The sequence below is a fragment of the Sceloporus occidentalis genome, unplaced genomic scaffold (assembly GCF_023333645.1).
Source record: "Sceloporus occidentalis isolate IW3139 unplaced genomic scaffold, rSceOcc1.0.p SCAF_1, whole genome shotgun sequence".
In the NCBI taxonomy this organism is placed as follows: domain Eukaryota; kingdom Metazoa; phylum Chordata; class Lepidosauria; order Squamata; family Phrynosomatidae; genus Sceloporus; species Sceloporus occidentalis.
This window is the reverse complement of record NW_028316981.1, coordinates 68,356,860-68,378,038: the sequence shown is the minus strand read 5'-3', so window position 1 is coordinate 68,378,038 and position 21,179 is coordinate 68,356,860. Positions and strand designations below refer to the sequence as shown.

General features: G+C 41.5%; 1 protein-coding gene across 1 annotated transcript in view; it reads left to right on the top strand.

Moving 5' to 3' along the window:
• The first annotated feature begins 13,442 nt into the window (after window positions 1-13,442).
• SHISA5 (shisa family member 5) overlaps window positions 13,443-21,179 on the top strand; it is a 32,248-nt gene continuing 24,511 nt past the window's right edge. Inside the window, exons 1-2 of the mRNA XM_089523803.1 lie at window positions 13,443-13,580; window positions 19,328-19,499. Coding sequence (XP_089379929.1) covers window positions 13,496-13,580; window positions 19,328-19,499 — 257 coding nt within the window. The 5' untranslated portion in view covers window positions 13,443-13,495. The remainder of the gene's footprint in view (window positions 13,581-19,327; window positions 19,500-21,179) is intronic.

Here is a 21,179-nt window from a genome sequence, read left to right as displayed (position 1 = left end):
GACTTATTTCCAAAACAATGGACACTTAAGGAACGGACACTTACCATCTGAAGAATGATATCTTCCCATATGAACCTGCCAAAATCTTAAAAGCCACAGGAAATGGCTTTTTCTCCATCCTGCCACCATCACAGTCCCCTTTCCCATTCTCCTTTCATTGGCAGCCAAACATCTTTTTGTTCCAGCAGTGCGCAATTGCTTGCAAGAAGCCTTCTTATGGGAAGGATGTGCTTATTTTCAACATTTGTATGTTTTTATTGATTTTAAAATGTTTATAAGCTATTGTTTTAATGTAATTATTTTAATTATATTTAAATTTTGTTGTTGGATTTTAACTATGGGTTTGTTTGTTTGTTTGTTTTGTTGTTAATTGCCTTGGGTCATAAATATATATAAATGAAATAAGTAAATAAATAAATAAATAAATAAGGAAGTAGCCTAACCTTTACACCTGCAGGCTATGTTTGATATTTATCACTTGGATATTACTTAAGAAAAATTAATTACAAAAAATAAATATAAAATATAAAATAAACACAGCAATTAGTTATTTTTTTAAAAAGCAAGTTCTTGTTTAATTGTCCTTTCCCCATAACAAGATTGTTACCACAGAATCCAGCCCTCAGTCACCCCTTATCTCTCACCACCTTGGTATCAAATTAATATCAAAAAGGGATATTTCAGGCAGGTAGCCAAAAGGTGGCTCCTCCAGTACAGGAAAGCAGCCATACCATATGATGAAATCCAGATGGCTCAACATGGGAGCCATTAGCAGAAATGAGATCACTCAGGATCGAAATCAGCATAATCTCTTCACTAAGGAGTGTGATGGGGGAACTGGATCTGGAAGTTGCTTACAAACAACAGACAAAGGGAGTTTCCTTCTGGAAATGAAACTCTTTTTTAAAAAACATTCAAGCCAATTGTCTGGTCCATCTTGAATATCTCATTCCATTCTTCTCCCCTGGGAAAGTCATTTCAATCATGGAAAAGCCATTTAACTCCTGAAACATTGCCCCAAGACCCATTTCTTGCTGCAAATACATGTGTCTGAACAACAGCAGTTTGGTCCAGTTTTGCAATCAGGCAGGAAATCTGACAGATTCAAGATCCCTCAGTACTGCTGCAAGCATACTGGGTCACATTCAACTCCCAGCTTTCTCCCAGATTGGAGCCTGGCTTCTAGAACTGGTAAGCATTCCCCATTGCGATCCTTTAATTTGCTATCCAATACCACCTTTTTATATACCTTAGTTCTTGTAGTGTGTGTGTGTGTGTGTGTGTGTGTGTGTGTGTTGATTTCCTCTTTTATAAATAAACTAATTTGGAACCTGCTTCTGGAGTTCTCTGGGTTTGGAACTGTTTTACAAAGGCTTAAGTTCTCAGCTTTCCATTACCGAAGCCCCCTTGCTACTTCCTATTGAGCTAATCAATTTCCCAATTGAGTGCCTTTTGTGGGTGCCCTCTTGGCACCCCTTGCAATTTAGGTAACAAGATTAAAACTTTAAAATATATGGAGAGAAAAGCAGTGTCATACAGGAAATATAACTACCCAGTTCCTTAAATAAAATCTATAGTCATTGTAAACTCTTTCACCAATGTTGTAAATGGCACTTCCTCCTTTTGCAATGAGACAGTGTGGGGAAGTACATTTTATTTTGAGGTACGGGAAAAGCAACCAAGTATTCAAAAGTGTCTAGGATATGGAACAAGAAAGTGGGACACTCTGCCACAGCCATTGTTTCTACACTGCAGCAGAAAACTTCCAAAGAAAGAGACAGTTCTGAAAAAGACGGTGACAAGCAGCAAATTACTTTTCTATATACTGTAAACAACATTGAAAACACTCTACATTTTCAAGTACAATGAACGTGAGGGGAAAAATAAGGGTACTTATAAGAAACCATGGTGTTTTAACTTTGCCTGTTCATTTTTATTTAATTTACCAGTCTCTACCATCTAAAAGATATACAAAAGAAGAAAAAAGTAATTAAAAGGTGTATTGTCATTAAATTTACAAGCCAGATCCAATGTATGGGTACATTAGTCTGGCATGGCTTGTTTTTGAGAAACCCATGTTGACTTTTTGCAATTATGGCATTATCTTCTAAATGTTCACAGACTTTGTTTAATGGGCTGCTAGGATCTTCCCTGGTATTGATGTCAGGCTAATTGGATGGTAATTGTTTGGGTCCCCCACCTTTTGTTTTCTTTTTAAGATGGGGCCATTTGCTGAGACTTCTTTTATTCTCCAGGAGTCCTCAAAGATTATACTTCTGCCAGTTCTTTTAATACCCTTGCATGTACACTCATCCCTTCATATTTGTGATTTTGATATTTGCAGGTTTGATTATTCACAGATTTGATTACTATGTTCTCTCTAGGAATCTCTAGGTCCTCCAGTGCAACTTTATGGTCAACTTTAACTAAAAGTTTCACTGAAAGACCAAGAGATTCCTAGAGAGTATACTCTACTAGGCCTTTGTAGCTCCTCCAGTGCAGTTCTATGGTCAGTGTCTGTTGGATGATAAGATCACCTGATGGCCCGACTGTTTTAATATGCTGTTTTAAAATTTTAAAATTTTTATTGTATTATTCTGTAATTGCTGAAGCGGTATACAAAGAAAAGTTTTATTATTTATTTATTTATTAAAAACATAGTGTTTTTGTTATTTGTGGTTTTCCATATTCACGGGGGTCTTGTGCCCCTAACCCTGGTGAATATGGAGGGACAAGTGTAGTTCATCTGTTCCTGGAGACTTAAATTCCAACTGGCTTAAATTCAGAATTAAATAAAAACTGGTCAGCCCAACAGGGGGGCATGGGGTGAAAGGATGAAAAGGGAAATGTATAGGAGGCCTCCATGACTGTGCCTTGCCAATGTGTCACTGGGTGCACCAATGCACTGTATGGGCCAGGTATTGCTCTTGCAACTGTGTGGCCGATCACATAGGGTGTCTATTGGGATGGCAGCTGGGTGGAACAAGGGAGGTAATTGGTAGTTACGGGGGGGGGGTGTTCATGTGATGGTGCACCTGCACTGGGTGGGAGGCAGTGTGTGTGTGTGTGTGTGTGTGTAAGCATTGCTTGACACCACAAGGTGCAGACTGCCCATGGGTGTTCAGCCTGCCTTCAGACGGGTGGTGAGGACAGAGGAAGTTCCTCCTGATTCAAGGAAACCTTAGGAGTGACCTGGTTTTTCCTGTCCATCTGCTCGTCCCCTTTACAGTGTTATCTCATAAATGTCTACCATTCAGATTTAATAGGGCTTACTCACAAATAAGCAAGAATAGAACTGTAATTTCTCAGTGTGCAGTGCATATACTGTATATCTGTTCTGAAGTAAACCTAACTGAATTCAGTGAGATTCTCCTCACCCCCACCACATCTCCATTAAGATTTTATGGGACACTATCCTTGGGTCCAAACCACTATAACTACCCTGGTTCAATGCTATGGAATTCTGGGAACTGTAGTTTTGTGAAACATTTAGCTTTCTCTGTCAGAGAGCTCTGATGCCACAATAAACTACAATTCCCAGGATTCCCTAGCACTGAGCCAGGACAGTTAAAGTAGTTTCAGATTGGATTCTTTTTGCAGAGTGTTTTAGACCTTGAAGAGAGAAATCCAGGGCATAGCTTTATGTGCTTCAGTTCTCATTATCTCTTGACTTAAAATTTTCATTGAAGCTTTAGCTGCTTTGACACACACTAAAGCAGTGAAGCACCACTTTAACTGTCATGGCTCCATCCTATAGAATCCTGGGATCTATAGTTTGTGTTAGCACAAGATCTCTCTGACAGAGAATGCTAAATAGCTCACAGAACTAAAAATCCCATAATTTCATAGCATTGAGCCATGGCAATTAAAGTAGTGTCTCATTTACTGGGTCGCCATGAGTATAAGTCGACTTAAAGGCAGTTAACAATGAAGTAGAAATGCCCAAATAGATCTACCTAAAAGTTTTTTTTCCCTAGTAGCTAACTCAGAAACATCAGGGCTTATTCTTATCACAAGTGAAATGAGAATAAGCATATGAAGTAGAGAAAAGAGATGAAGACTAGCTTCTGGCTAGTGATTAGTTACAGCAGACATCCTGTATAATTTTGGTCAGAGGGTATTCCTATTCTTGTTTTTGAACCTAAGATCTCTAGTAATTTGATTTCTGAAAATGGCAAGAGGAGGGGGGAAAGCAGATTTAAATGACTCAGAAAAATGACTTCCAACTACGGTAATGTGAGTAGCCAATGTTTGTGTCAGAGAGAACTTCTATGGGAGGCTTTTATCATGCACAAGAGTTCTGGATTATATCTTCCTTTTGTAACCTCCTGTGTTTGCCCATGGCTTCTTTTGCCTTTTTTTCTTACCACAAAAAATATTTGGGTGGGGGGAACAAAACAGATGTACAATATCTTTTCTACTGTTAGCGCTACCAGTCCAAAATCACTCAGTTTATATATAGAGCAGGGCTGGGAATTTTGAGCCCTTTGGAGGTTCTTTCACTGCAGTTCCCAGTCCATCATCATTGGCTCTGCTGGCTAGACCCGCTGGAACTTGCAGTCCAACATCTGTTTTTCCTGTATGTTGGGCATCTTCAGGGCAAACTATCTGAAAATCAGTCCAGATATTATTTTTTTTAATCGTGGGTTTGGGACATACAGGGGAAGTTTTAAGGGTCTGGGGACCTAGTGTGTCCCATGACCCCCCCACTTTCGCCAACCCTACATTATGTTAAAAGATCTTGCTTCATATCTCATAATTCAGAGGAGAGTTGGACCTCCAGCTGTTGTTTTGCTGTAACTCTCCAACCATCAGGAACAGTGGAGAGGAGATATCATCCTGTACTTAGTATCCAGAAGGGTGACTGTATTACAGTCAGACCTTTGTATTCATGGAGGATCAGTTCTGGACCTATCTCCACCCCCATGGATATGAAAAATGTGGGACCTCAACATGCACAATGCTGCTATTATGGCTTATGCACACAGTGCAATTTGGGATAACAGTGCTTGTTGTTGCAGCTGCTCAAATCTATGGATGGCAAGCCTGCAGATGGCAAGGTCCCACTGTATTTTATTGCAGCATCACAAAACAATAATTGGGTTGTAGAACAAACATCCTTGCAATAACACATGGAGTGTGACAAGAAAAATTCTCCCTGCTTAAGCAACATAGGGTAGATCTGTCTGAAGTACACATGGAACAAAAGGCCCTTGCTCCTGCTTGCCTCATATCATCCAGTCTGGATGACACAGGTCATCAGCCGGGATCCAACAGACTGGATGCAGATTCTGTGGATCTGGTCCAATCTTGGTCCAAAATTTTAAGTCAAAGACTGACTGTTTGCCATGGAGTTTCCAATAAATTCTATGGTGACGGTCAGCAGACTGGATGGCTTCATGAACCTTGTACCTATTTCACCAGTGCACCTGCTGAAAAGACCCCTGTTGCGGCCTCTGACATGAAAAAGGGGTGCTGGTCACATGGGTGTAGCCAGGTGCCCTGTTTTTGCCCTCACAGGACACGATGGGATATTTTCAGCAGGTGCAATGGTGAGGCAAGTATGGCAGTAGTGGTCTATGGCATGCCAGTAGGCAGGTGTGTAAATACCCACCTGTCACCATGGTGGCCCAGAGACTGACCTAGTTGGCACCCAGAACAGAATAGCACAGGCGTGGCCCATGCTATCTGTCTATCTCCTTAGGGCCTTTGTTTATAAACTGTAGGAAAGGGCATACAAAATTATCAAGAGTTGTGGCAATCCTGTGACAAATTATTACAGTGTTTGCATTTGTTAAATTTAGAAGAAAATGTGAGCAACAGGGGACTTGCCAGAGGTATATCTTGTACATAACATGGAGAAAGTGGATAGGGAGATATTTTTTATCCTCTTTTAAACTAGAACCTATAGCTATCTATTGGTTGGTGAGGGATTCAGAACAGGCAAAAGTACTTCACATAGTACAATGTTAATCTGTGGAATTGGTACAAGATTTAGTGGTAGCCACCAATGTGGATGGCTTTAAAAGGCAACTATACATGTCCATGGATAGGGTTGCCATAAGTGAGGACCTCCAAACCGGGACAAATGTAGGACAAATGCAGGACAACGTTTTCAAATGTAGGACACATTTTATAAAAATGGAGGACACTCAAAAAATTGAGGCTTTTTTTAGAAATGTTAATAGAAATGCATGTTTCTTAGGCATGATCAAAATGGAGGATGTTTTGACATTATTCGTAGACAGATCACGGAAATGTACTTCCCTTTCTGGCCGCCCCCCTCTCCCCATTCCAAACAGCACATTTGGGCATTGATCATGGCTTTATTTTAACATTGCCTCTTGCATATTTCAGAGGCTTATTCCACAACCAAACCCTTTGGTCAAGGGACTTTGGTTTTTCTTCATTTTGACTTGTTTTGTCTGTATTCTTCCCCACTAAATAAAGGAGACATGAAATGGAGTTAATGGGTACAAGTTGTTAAACAAAAAAGTCTTGTGAGACTCTGTAGGCAAGAGGTGCAACATGTTAAGAACTGCATTAAGCACACTTAGGCTGCTGCCACACTGCTTTCACTCTCATCACTCCATCCTATGGAATCCTGGGATTTGTAGTTTGTTGTGGTGCCAAGGCTGGGCTTTGAAATCTCAGGCATAAGAGAGGCAAAAGGCTTGGGCTGCATCTACACTGGAGAAATAATCTGGTTTGAGACCACTTTAACTGTCTTGGATGAATGCTATGGAATTCTGGGAATGGTGGTTTGTTCCAGCACCACAGCAGAATGGCAGTTAACCCCTGGAAAGCTCTCTGACCAAGGTGACCAATGCCCTCACCCCAAAATGTAGGGCACCCAAGCAAAAAAATGTAGGACATGGCCAAAAATAAAAGCTAAAAACACCCATGTAATTATAAATCCATGCTTCTTAGCCATGATCCAAATGGAGAACATGTCCTGGAAAAGGAGGAGGGTGCCTGGTCACCTTGTCTCTGGTCCAAAACACACTGCAGAAATAAAACAATGCTGGACTGAAATGCCCAGAGTTCCTCAACAAAGCTGCATCCACACTGAGGGAATAATCCAGTTTGAGAGTGACTTAACTGTCCTGGGTTAGTGCTGGGGAATGCTGGGAATTGTAGTACACTGAGGCCCCAGAGCTATCTCTGACAGGGAGTCCCATAACCCTCCAAACGTAGTTGAACTGCAGTGCCCAGAATGCCTCCCCAGGTGCATCCACACTGAGGAAATGGTCCAGTTTGAGACTGCTCAGTGCTGGGGAATCCTGGGAATTGTAGTCTATTGTGGCCTCAGAGCCATGACTGACAGAGAAGTCTCAATGTCTCCCAAACACTAGCATTCCCAGGATTCCCTAGCACTGAGTTAAAGCAGTCTCAAAGCGGGTTATTATTCCTGCAGTGTGTGTGAGAGATATAAAAGCTAGGGACTGGATTCATTTGGAGGATCTCTGTGTCCAAAACACACTGCTTGGACTGCCAGGGCTCAGTGCTATGGAATCCTGGGAATTTTAGTTTATTGTGGCATTGAGCTTTGGCAGTTAAAGGGGTCTCAAAGTGCAGAGAGGGGGGGGGGGAGAGAAAAGCCAGGGAGTGTGAATGAGAAGCTCACCTTGGCTGTGACTACTCTGAGAGGAGGAGGAGGAGGAGTAGGAGGGAGGGAGCCAAGGGAAGTGGCCAGGACCATCAGCCTCCTCTCTTCCACCGCAGACTGCTGGCAAGAAGCTCTGCCCCCGCCTCCTCTGTGGACCATTCAGCTTCCTTTTAATAATAATAATAATAATAAATTTTATTTATACCCCGCCTTTCCAAAAAAATGATCAAGGCGGCTTACAAATGTTAAAAACAGTTACAATAACATTTACAATACAAATTAAATTACAATATAAAAGTTAAAACATTACTACAAAGAATAGGAACAGGAGTCAAAAAATACACATATCAGGGTACAAACAATCAATCACAAATATTTCGGAGTCAAAGGAAGAAAACAAGGGCAGAGAAAAATCAATTAAACTAGAGAGGGAAGGCCAATCTAAATAAGTATGTTTTTAAGTTCTTCTTAAAAGAATCTAATGAGGCGGCAGAGCGAAGCTCTAAGGGGAGCTTATTCCAGGAAGATGGGGCAACGATGGTAAAAGCCCTCTGTGAGGTCCTTACAAGATGTGCTCTAGGAACCTCTAACAGGTTTGTCCCGGATGATCTAAGTGTGCGGGGCGGATTATGTGGGGAGAGGCGGTCCTCCAAGTACCCTGGGCCCAAGCCATTTAGGGCTTTATAGGTTAAAACCAACACCTTGTATTGAGCTCGGAAGCGAATAGGCAGCCAGTGAAGATCTTTTAAAATAGGTGTTATATGGTCCGACCTGGAAATACCAGCGACCAGTCTAGCTGCCATATTCTGTACAATTTGCAGCTTCCGGGTTTGGTACAAGGGTTTTTGTCAAAAGAGCTTTGGTGCCACAAGAAACTACAATTCCCAGAATCCCATAGCACTGAGCCATGGATGTTTAAGGGGGGGTCAAACTATTTCTGCAGCCTTTTGCTACCCCAAAGCCCTTCCTATTTACAAGCAAGGCAAAATCTCTTCCTTCCAAGCCATTGAAAACCAACCCAAGTGGAGGAGGGCTGATTGCTTCTTTCCCATTGGTCAGCTTCTGGAGAAATTTGCATATTACACGGAAAGGTGTTTAGGGCCTCAAAAACGACCCTGTGATAAAGAATTACAACAATACTGAGTGGTAGACATTTAAAAGATGAGGAGGCATTTAGACTCCCAGGGAAACAGGAACGATTGATGGCCTTTTTTTCTTTGCTCACTGTAACCTGAAAGTAATGCCTTTTGCAGGGTATATATACCAAGTGGGCTGGCAATAGCTCTGAGTGGCAGCTGTCTTGAAGCCCTGCTCTCTAGGCTAAGCCAGGCAGGGAGGGTGGCATACAGCCATGGGGAGGGGTGGAGCTGCCTCCAGGGCCTTGCTGGGGGGGGGAGGTCCTGGGGGAGGGGCTAAACCGGGGTGGGACCGTGTGGCCCCGCCCTAAACCGGGAAAGATATGGCAAGCCTATCCATGGAGGATTGGACTATCACAGTAGTTGTTGGATATGTGCATGTATCTAATGGATAGATACATGCACACATACTTCAATTAACAAAGCCTGTGATAAAGACACTACTATTTACAAAGGCCTTTTATGCCTACCCAGAGCTTTCCTCATCATCCTTCCACTGGAAGCTTTTTTTCCCTGCAGGATTGCCAGTGGGAGGAAGATGAAGGACTTGCAGTATCAGGTTGCTGCAACACATCTGCAATAAAGAATGTAATAAAGCTTGAGCTGGGAAAGAGCTGGTTTTTGCTCTGGCTGATCTGGTTAAAGGTCTGTGTATAGTTGCCAACAACAGGTAAGATAAACAGCAGCTGCCTCTAGAATCTCTTACTGACCATGTGTGAACAGCAAATCAGAGAGAAAGGGGGACAGCAGATAACTCCATTTCACCAGTTACATCCAGCATGCTGTTGTTTTTAAAGCATACATCTGACACTGAAGATTGTACTTGTAAGAAGTGTGGAAGCTGGTGAAAAAAACAATAATCCCTGGATGCTTTTGGAAGAAGCTTACAAATGGTTTCCAGAAAGTTCAAGATGTTTTTGTTTACTTAGGCAAGGCTTACCAGACCTAATTGTTTCACTTTACATTTGCATATTGTTAGTTTTCAATAAAAAGTTTGCTGAAACCTCTTGCATTTTCTTTTTTCTGATGTAGGAACATACTTATATTCCTTTTATTATTTCTCCATCCAGTACCAATTTGTTTGTTAATGAGACAATGTCCTGGAACACATGCTTCATTAACTGAGGTGTATCTATATATTTCTTCCACCACCAGAGGCAGATTCCTCTGTTTATCAACATCTAGGGAACATGACGTTGGGATTATATTGCACTGATGTGAAACATTATGTTGTACCATGAGCTGAAAATGAGTCAGCAGTGTGATGTGGCAGCTAAAAAAGCCAATATGATTCTAGGCCGAATCAACAGGAGTGTAGATCAAGGGAAGCAATAGTACCACTCCCTTGTTTTGGTCAGGTGTCACCTGGAATAGTGCATCCAGTTCTGGACACCACAATTCAAGAAAGATGTTGCCAAGCTGGAGTGTGTCCAACATGGTAAAAGATCTGGAAAATTATGCTCTATGAGGAGCTGCTTAGGGAGCTGGGTATGTTTAGCCTGGGGAAGATAAGGTTAAGATGTGACATGATAACCATGTTTTTAAATATTTGAAAGGATGTCATATTGAGGATGTAACAAGCTTGTTTTCTGCAGGTCCAGAGAATAGGACACAGAGGAATGGATTCATGCTACAGGACAAGAAATTCCACGTAAACATTAGGAAGAACTGACTTTGGAACATGCTGCCTCAGAGAGTAGTGCAGTCTCCTAATTGGGAGGGTCTTAAACAAAAGCTGGATGGCCATCTGTAGGGAGTACTTTGATTCTGTACTGCTGCATGGCAGGGGCCTGGATTGTGATTTCTTCCAATTCTATGATCCAACAATGTCTGGAGATACATATGTTTCCCATCCTTGATTTAGGTAGGAAAATTATCTTCAGACAGGTCAAGGAAGGACTCCAGTCCAGTTGGTAGAAATAAATGTATCTAGCAAACTAATCTATCTATATTAAATTTATATCCTTCTTTTCTCCCATGAGGGACTCAAAGTGGCTCTTACCCAGCATTAAAACAATACAGCTAAAAACATTTTGAAATGCAAAAATTAAAAATGCATTAACTATAAACCACTGAATAACAGTTTAAAATAATGAAAAGCACATTAAAACCTATCCATTGCACTTCTCCAACCTATTAAAACCCGAAGGCCTGTTTAATTAGAAAGGTCTTGGCTGGTGAAAGAAGAGGGTGGAGAAACTGAGTGAAATCCTTCTGAAGACCTTTCACAATTAAATGCACTTCCAGATGTACTGTAACCTGCACCAGGTCCAGTTAACATAACCAACAGCCAAGAGTGCTGGGAATTGTAGTCTAAAAAACAGCAAGGAGCATGTCTGGGAATAAGCACAAACATGCAGCCAGCCCTCTATATCTGTGGTCTTGCCACCAGCAGATCTGACAACCTCAGATGGCAACCTCACATTGTCCCCAATGGTGGCATGGGTACACAGCCGTGCTGCTATTAAAGACAGCCCTCGTTGCCCTGTGGCAGCGTGTACATGAGGTCATGCCACCATTGAGTTCTGTTGTCTCCAATGGTGGTGTGGCCACTTACAAGCAATGGGAGCTGTCCCTAATGCTGGCATGCCCATGCCATTGGGGACAATGCAGGCTTGAGCTCTAAGGACTTTGGTATTGGGAGGGGAGGAATGGATACTGAGGGCCAACTGCACAAATATAATAATTCCATTGGTAGTGGAAAATTATAATAACATTGATTACAATATTTGATATGTAATAGAAAAATGGAAATAATAATAATAATAATAATAATAATAATAATAATAATTTATTTATTTATAAGGCACCATCAGTGTACATGGTACCTCACAAGAGAAAGAGCATAAAGCACAGTTCCTTGCCCTCAGTTTTACAATCTAAATATGCCAGGACACACAAGAAAGAGGAGAGGCAGCACCTTAGCCACTTGAACCCATTCTGTTGCTTCTAGGCCCATCTTTTAAAGGCTGAACTGAGCCGGCCCTAAGAGTCAGCATGGTATAGTGGTTTGAGCATTGGGGTAGGACTCTGGTGACCAAGGGGTTAGTCACACATTTTGTTTTGCAATGCAACTATGTGAATACTCTTACTCATTCCCGATTTGTTGTTCACACTATTTCTTTCTATTGGAACCACATCTGGGGGCATGCCTGCGACTTCTGTTGCTCACAGGTGTCAGCAAATGAAAGATGGAATTGATGATGATGGTGTATTCGAAACATAAAGACATGCAGAGGTTTATCTTGGGCTTATTTGCATTGGTTACTCACACAGCAAACAGTGCGAATCTTTCAGGAAAAAAGGCCAAGCTTGATTATCCTGGGCTTTGTGGGGGGAGTGGTGGTGGCAGCCCCTCACCTCAAAAAAACAAACAAACCAATTTTATTTATTTATTGCAAGGATTTATATCCTGCTTTTCCCCCCACAATGGGATTCAAGGTGGGTTACAACAATTTAAAAAGACAGAAGTAAAAAAGTTAATTACAAAAGTTTTTAAAAAATAAACATTATTAATACATAAAACAGCATCAATCAGATCAGGTGAGCAAGGCAGATTCAACCTACTTTGTACTGGGATTATTTTTACCCTCTGGGTTCGAATCCCAGCTGCGACAGGGTGACCTTGGGCAAGAAAGTCACACTCTCTCAGCCTCATGGCACTGGCAAACCCCCTCTGAAGGAAACTGGCCAAGAAAACTCCCGTGGCTTTTCCCATACCATCTTAACTAAGGACAGAAACAACAAGATGCAGGCATCTTACTGACATCTCCAGTTTCTCTCCTGTTTGGTATATAACATCTTGCCTGATGAAGAAGCTAGTGGAGCTTGGAAAGCTTGCATGAAGTATATTGTGCATTTTGTTTGGCCAAGAAAGTATCACTGTTTGGCGGCTTTTTGTTGGAGTTTGCTAAATGGCCAACACGGCTCCCCTTGCATGTTTTCTGGATTGTGAGGTACACTGTAGCTGTAACAGGAGAGCCCTGAAGAGTGAGCCAGGGGACTGGGATTTTCAACCAAGGTAAAACATTTTTTCTTCTTCTCAAATATGGACCGGATTGGCCTGTTGAATCTCTACAGCTACCCAAATGTTCCTGATGCAAAAACATGGAGACTTCTTGAGGAACCCATGGTCCTCTGCCTACAAAGAGGCCTGTGACCTCACTGTAATGGAGACATATGAGATTGCAAAAGAGGCATCCCTGTTGAGATGCAAAGAGACTTTAAATTTCCTGAAAATCTCCCTATTGCCACATGGCCAGAAGGAGGAGGAGGAGGAGGAGACAGCCTGTAAAAGATGCCCTCCCCAGACCATTTTAACTAAGGACAGAAAGAACAGACTGCAGGCACTTTACTAACACCTCTAATTTTTCTCCTGTTTGGTCCTGAAGGAGAAGCCAGTGAGCTTCGAAAGCTTGCATGCAGTATATTGTGCATTTCGGTTGGCCAGCGATTTGAAAAGGCAAAACAAAAGCCCAAGAGCCCGCCTTGGGAGTGAAAAGAGAAACGAAACCCAGGCAGGGAATGGGAGTGTGTTCCCTCTTCTTCTTCTTCTTCCTCTGGGGCCCTTGGAGGGAGTAGTCGAGGAAGAGGAGGAGGAAGAGAGGAGGAGGAGGAGGAGGAGGAGGAATCCTAAAAGTGGGGCGGTCTCACTCACTTCCCTCCTTTGCAGCCAACAGCGAGGAAGGGAAGAAGAGTCCTGCCTTTTCCCTCTTTTATTGCCAAGAGGAAGAAGAAGAGGAGGAGGAAGATGGCCTTCCTTCCCTGCCCAGCCCCGAGGAACCTCTGGGCCTTTGGGAGCCTCTGTTGCCTTTTCCTGCTGCTGCCAGGAGGAGGTGAGTGAGGAGGATTCACAGCCCTGCTGCTAGGCTGATATTTTGTTTCCTTTGTTATTGTCCCTGAATTGAGCCTAGCCCTGGCAAGAGAGTGGGACTTGCCCAAGCCCCCCTCCTCCCCAGTGGGTTTCCTCCATGGCCCAGCTGGGACTCGAACCCAGGCCTCTATAGCAGTCTGCAAAGGGACCTTTGAAACTATAGCCTGGAGGCTCCCTCCTCAGAGGCATTGGGAGAAGAGGTCTGGATTGACCAGGTGGGTCCTCCTCACCCCAAAGTGTGTGGGGGGGACCATACAAGGGAGGACCTTGCAGAATACCTACCCAGGGGGGTACATTGGGGAATACTTGCCCATAGGGAAGCATTGGAGAATACTTGCCTGGAGGGAAACATAGGACACATCCCCAGTGTTTCCCTCTGGGCAAGTATTCCCCAATGATTTCCTATGGGCAAGGATGGTTTCCCTATGGACAAGGACTGTCGTTTGTTTTAGTAGGTCCTGAAATGGAGGACATTTCCTGCAAAAGGAGGAGGCCCTCTGGTCCCCCTGAGGAAGGCTGCAAAGTTTCCTTTCCTGTGGAAAGAAGAGGAGAGGAGGTCTCTGGAAGCTGAAGTTTCCTCCTCGGAGAGGCTGACCCTCACTGCAGAAATAATAATCCAGCTTGAGATCGCTTTAAATGCCCTGGCTCCATGCTAGGGAATTCTGGGAATTGTTGTTTGATGAGACGTTTAGTCTTCTCTGTCAGAGAACTCTGCGGCCACAACAAACTACATACATCTTTATTAAATAAGTCTCCAGACCATTTCAAAGAATACAAGATAAAAGGAAAAACCATACATAGTTAAAACTTACATAAAATGAAGTCTCTATAAAATTTAAAATACGTGGCTCTGATTACACAACAAACTACAATTCCCAAGATTCCCTAGCACTGAGCCAAGGCAGTTCAGGCGGTCTCAAACTAGATTATTCTCTCAGTGTGTTTTGGACCTAAACCACTTTCTCTGGTCTTTGCTCAGGATCCTCCGGTGGTTTCCACACCTCAGACGTCTCAGACTGCATCTGCACTGCAGAAATAATCCGGTTTGACACCACTTTAACTGCCATGGCTCAGTGCTATAGAATTCTGGGAACTGTAGTTTTGTGGGATATTTAGCTGCCCCTGTTGGAAAGATGTCTTGCCACAACAAACTACAGTTCCCAGAATTCCACAGAACTGAGCCAGGGCTGTTAAAGTGTTGTCAAACTTGGTTATTTCTCTAGTGTGAATGCAACCTGAAACGTTGCCTACATATTTTTTTCTCCCTTCCTAGGCTGCAGGTTTGCTATTCTCAACTATTTCTACTATTATTATCCTCACCCCAAAACCACATGTTTCAGATTTATGAAAAAGGGATGTGTAGGGACAACTGTAGGTAAAACATTATTATTATTATTATTATTATTATTAACATTTATTGATACAGTGCTGTAAAATTTTACACATCACTCTACATACAGGAGATAAAATAGACATAAAACCCACCAGACAGCATACAATCTACAAACCAAAGTTATAAAATTAAGGTATCATATAGCAAAATACTGACAATTATAAAAGGGCATGAACACAAGGAAGACAACAACTGGTGGATCAAGTGATGATCTGGAACTGAAATTGGTCCAGCCCACACCCCTTTTATTTTAAGAGTGTCAGCTTGTCTTCATCCTGAGTCTCAGAAAGTGGTTTTGCTGAAGAGGTAGTGGCCTGACTCATGGGTAGGTTAGTAGTTACTTTCCCATCATTTCCAGTCTCCTCTTGCTTCATTCATCTTATCACTGATGCTGTTTCCTGATGATCATTCATTTCCATAGCTGGGGGGGGGGGGGGGGGAGGGATCACTGATGCTGTATGGACAATGTTATACCTTGTCATTTGATGCTGATGCCAAATTAGGAATATTTTTCCATAGCGATTTAGGGATGGGTTCCTAGAATATTTGTTAATCTTCATTTTTAACCAGCTGTTAGAAGTAAAAAAAAAAAAAAAATAGTATAGCCACCACCCCTTTTATCCTGGATTAGAGCCAATTTGTGACACACAGAAATAGCCATGGAAGAAGGTGGAAGAACAAGGTGCTTTTATTTTGGTTTCTGAGCCCAAGCCTTTATAATGGAGGTGGCAGGGCTATACACCAATTTTGGAAACAGGGACATGCTGCAATCCATGCTGTAATCTACTTCTTATTGCATCATGATGAATAGCTTGTCTCTGTTCCATTAACACACCTCTGACAAAGTCTTTTTAATACCAGCACAGTTCATTTTTTCTTCCTCATCCTCTGACTAGCTGGATGTTTTAGCAGCATTGGCGATGGAGGAGAATAAAGGAGTGCTGGAGAAACACAGCCTTTCCATGTTGGTTTGCAGCAGCATGTCTGCAGAAAACAATACAATAAAGTGTGAACTGGGATAGAATGTGATTCTACTCTGATGGTTCCTATGTGTGCCTGGTAACAGCTGCTGCTGCTGCTTACTGAACATCCATGAATGGCAAAAGAGAAAGAAAATGAGAGATAAGCATGCCTCACCATTTACCCCCAGCATGTTAAAAACAAATAGATCTATAAGTTTGGCCACCAAAATGGAAATCATAAGAAAAGTACAATCTGGTGAAAGAATAAAGTCGTCCCCTGGATGCATTTTAGGGGGGGGGGAGTGTTAAAAGTGTTAAGGTGGTCACTAGGGGATTCAAAATGTTTTTGTCAGTTTATTCAAGGTTTACCAGGCTTAGTTCTTACATTTCACATGTGCATATTGTCAGTTTTAAATAAAACATTTGCTGAAACATGTTGAATTGCTCTCTTTGTTTTCCTGGTGTAGGAACCTATTTCTATTCTTTCCATGTTATTTCTTCCTCCAGTACACAAAGATTCTACTAAAGAAGTCTTGCTCTGGAACACATCTTTTTCATTAACTGAGGTGTACCTGTACAGGTTTAACCTTCTTCTTTAGGAGGTTATAAACAGTAATGATATTTTATTGTTCTTCTAAAAGTAATTTAAAATAAACGTTTCTCTTTATTAATAATCTAATATTATTTTGGCATTGTGTAGCAGCCTATATTAGCTATGATTTGATCAGACAGGATCCAGTGACTTATTTCTATATGATCCTGCTGCTTCTGTCTGATCCCAAGTGCCCCTCTTATAGCTTCCTAAAAATACCCTAAAACCTGGTCCAAAGGACTAAAATGCTCCACAGCAGTATTGTAGCACCACAGAGGATGGAGAAGGATGAAAATTTCAATTTTACTTTTGCTACCTTGGCCATAACTGGTGATAGCTCTTTCTAAGAACTGCTACTGATATTTACAGTTTATTTAGTCTCAAAAAAAGGGTAGGAATGGGATGTAGATCTGATTTAGTTCAGAGGTACTAGAGAAAAGACTATTTTGGATCACAAACTGAATTATTTGTAAGTGGGAATGAGGCCATGGAGGTGACAGTGAACAGTAGGAAATGGGTACAACAGCTTTCCTTCACTTAATGCCTTCCAGAAGCGTTAATCTACAATTCCCATCATCCCCAGCCAACATGGCCATTGGCCAACAGGTGCCAGCACATCTGGAGACCACCATGTTGGAAAATGTGGACTAAAGGGAGGTCTGGCCACTGTGAGGGAGAAGATAAAATAAGACCCAGATGGTTAATGGAATTCAAATCTATGGGAAGAGACGGGATATAAATAAAAATGTATTAATATTGTAGTCCTAGCTTAAAAAACAGGGTCATGGAAGGGAGCTTAAAAGATTGAATAGTTGGAGTACAAGAGCTCTTTACATACCCAAATCTTCCAATCGTTGCTATATTAACTAATTATATACACACACACAAACATATAAATGATCACCCTTTTTACATAGGGGACAGGTAACTTGTGGCTCCAAATGTTTTTGGACTTCAGCTCCCATCACCCACCACTATTAACCATGTTGGATAAGAGATCACGGGAGCTGCAGTTCAGCAACATCTGAGGGAGCCCAATTAGCTGGCTCCTCATTTACACAGTGCTTTACGTCATAGCGTAAGCCAATGTTTGTATATGTAATCATGATTGACATTATTCCCAGTGCAGCTTTTTATAAGGAAACATGAAACTTCTATAATAGAAAGGAAGAGCAAATGAGTCTTGAGTGAAATAAGAGGAAAGACAAAAAATAAAAGAGACTGAAATATGTGTCTAGAGAAAATCATACAGTATAAGAATTATATGGTCAATAGATGAAGCAGGATGGCATACAACTGCAGCCTTAGACCAGTTTAGAGTAAGTCCCTTTGATGTTACTGGCCCTTCCTTTCACTGAGATGTGTTTCTAGAAAGTCAAGATATAGCATCTATTCTTGCTGTTATTTTTTTAAATGATGTTTAGTTTTGTTCTGAGTGCCAATTTGATATCAGCCCAGTAATCCAGGTATTAAATAATACTTCACAGGAAGGACACTTCTTAGCTATTTTGTACTTCTCTTTGTTGCTGCCTATTAGCAAAATAACCTCGCCTTTGGCTACTTGTTCTGCATTGGTTACCATTGAGCAGGGTTATCTGCTAATGAAAACTAACGGAAAGAAATTATACAGTGTGCTTTTTAACAAATCAAATGGGGGCTTTGGAAAAGGTAGAGCAAACATTGAATATAATGTTATACTAAATTTAAATCTGCTTAGTAACTAAATTGTGTTCATTGTTAATTAGCCCTAACCAAGAAAATCCAGATGGCTTGTTGCTGGAAATTAAATGGGTTTTTTTTTCTTCTCGTGAGATGTTAATTATAGTAATTTACCATTACACTGATGTTAGGCAGAAATGTGTATGTATTGGAAATACTGTGTACAGCATGTGTTCATATCCTAATACAGTTGGCCCTCCACATTGACAAGGTTTAGGGTGTAGTATCCCTGCAAAAGAGGAAAAACCACAAATGTCTCTAGTCCCCCCCCCCCAATCCTTCATTCAGTCTATATAGTGGGCCCACCTTATACGCTCACACACACATGCATACATATATAGACAAGTCACAGTGGCAAAACCCCTCTGACAAAATGTGCCAAGAAAACCCCATGATAGGCCTTAGGGTTGTCATAAGTCAGAAACCACTTGAAGGCACACAACATCATCAACATAAAAGTAAATGGAGTGTCACTGCTCTAATCCATAATCAGTGGTGAGAGGAGGGGACTGGGTGGATGATACAGGCAAGATAAACCATGAGTTGGAAAACTACAGCTATTTCTGTTCAGGCAATTATCACTGAGTCTGAGAAGAGGCATAGTCACTGTTTTAAATATTTAACTGTTCATGATGGCAGGAGTAGTTTGTTCCCTTAATAAGATAAATTGCGTAATGGTACTGCAACAGAACAAATGAAAATTAAAACCATTAAAGACTCCAGAATGGACAATTGTATAAAAAAGGACATCTAATAAACCTATCCTGATCTTCTATCCTGTCATGGTTTTTCAGTGGATGTATTCTTTTTGAAAAGTTCTTTCCTTCTGAAAGAGACCATCTCCTCCCACCATACTGTTTATGGAAAGCTGTAATTATGTAGTAGTCAAGAGATTTTGTCAATGTAAAAGATTTTTCCAGGATGTGACAAGATACAAATAAGAGAAGTTAGACACATTTGTAGTGAATCATTTAACTGGTATGCTCAATGTTTATAATGTGTCTTACATAGCTCAATGACTTGCTTGTCTTTTTTATTTTCAGGTTTCTGTGAGAACTGTGAAACATACCAAGATTCTGGTGGACATTTATATTTGGGAACAACTTGTCCAGACTTTTGCTGTGGAAACTGCATCAGCCGATATTGTTGCTCAGACTTGTCACAAAAATTTGATGAATACGACCAACTTATGTGTAATTTACAGCTGTCAGAAAGGTATGATTGGAAAGGAAAACTTGCTTGCTTGGTGGCTAGTGTTTTGCTTGCCACTTTCTAAATAAAATTGCATATATCTACTATGATTTATGTTCAGTAACTTGTGTTCAGTAATATACTGTATTATACTCGACTATAAGTCGAGTATAATACTTTTTTTGGGGCATAATTTATGCCCCAAAATTGCCCCTAAAATCTTGGGTAGACTTATAGAAGGGTCAATGCAGCAGTAGTGCTTAGAAAGGTCCTATAGCAGGCAAGCCTAATGCCCCAATCTCCACTGAATTCCTCCCCCTCTAGTCCATTTGCAAGCCTTTGCATCTTATCGGGGGAAAAAACCCTTTGAAAAGCACTTGCCTGGTCCGTTTGCAAGCCTTCCCTTCCCTGGTCCGTTTGCAAGCCTTTGCTTCCTTGGTCCCTTTGCAAGCCTTTGCATCCTATGGGGAAAACTCCCCATTGAAAAGCACTTCCCCGGTCCCTTTGCAAGCCTTTGCATCCTTCGGGGAAAATTCCCCTTTGAAAAGCACTTCCCTAGTCCCTTTAAAAGCCTTTGCAGCCTATGTGGAAAACTCCCCATTCAAAAGTACTTGCCTGGTTCGTTTTGCAAGCCGTTGCTTCCTGTGGAAATAACTCTCCTTTTAAATCCACTTGCTTCCTAGAGGTCCAGAGAAGGAGACGGAGGGATGGAAGTAGTATTTTCCCCTTTCTATCCTTCCTTATGCCCCCCTAAGTTTTACCCTCAACTTATCCACGGATCATATAAAAAAACAGGATTTTGACCCTGAAACCTTCCCTTGACTTATACATGAGGTCAACCTATACACGAATATATAAGGTATCCATATTCAGTGCAGTAATATATCCATGAGTTGGATGAGGACTTAGTAAATTGAATTTAAGAAAATTACTTTCACTGAGGGTGGGTTGAGCTTGGATGGATTTCAGTTTATTTCAGACCTGCTGACAGATGTCCAAAACACACTGCAGAAATAATACAGTTTGGGACCACTTTAAACTGCCCTGGCTAAGTGCTAGGGAACTCTGGGAATTGTAGCTTATTGTGGCCCCAGAGCTCTCTGACAGAGAAGGCTAAATGTCTCACAAAATTATAGTTCCCTGAATTCCCTAGCCTTGAACCAGGGCAGTTAAAGCGATCTCAAATTGAATTATTTCTGCAGTGTGTTTTGGACCCTAGTCAGTATTAAAGCTAGGGGTGTGTTAAGTCTGTGACATGTTTTTTTCTTTCCCTACTAGAGAGCCAGGATGGTGTAATAGTTTGGGCACTGGACACTAGGAGGCCAGGGTTCAAATCACCACTCAGCAATGGAAACCCACTGGGTGACACTCTCTTAGCCTCAGAGGAAGGAAAAAGCAAACTCCCTCTGAGCAAATCTTGACAAGAACTTGTAATAGGTTCTCCTTAGTAGCATCATAAGTTGGAAATGACAACAACAGCTACATGGGATGCATTTGCAGATTCTTTGAAGAAGCTGCAGCTGGTCAAGAATATAGTTGTTAGGGAATACACACAAAAATGGTCATGTTAGCATACTGTACCCATTTTATAACATGTATACTGGTTATTGGGACATTTGCAAACAATGTTTTGGCTATTTATTAGCTGGAAAGAGCTTGGGTTTGAGTACCTAAAGGGTCTTATTCCCCAGTATCTTATCCTCT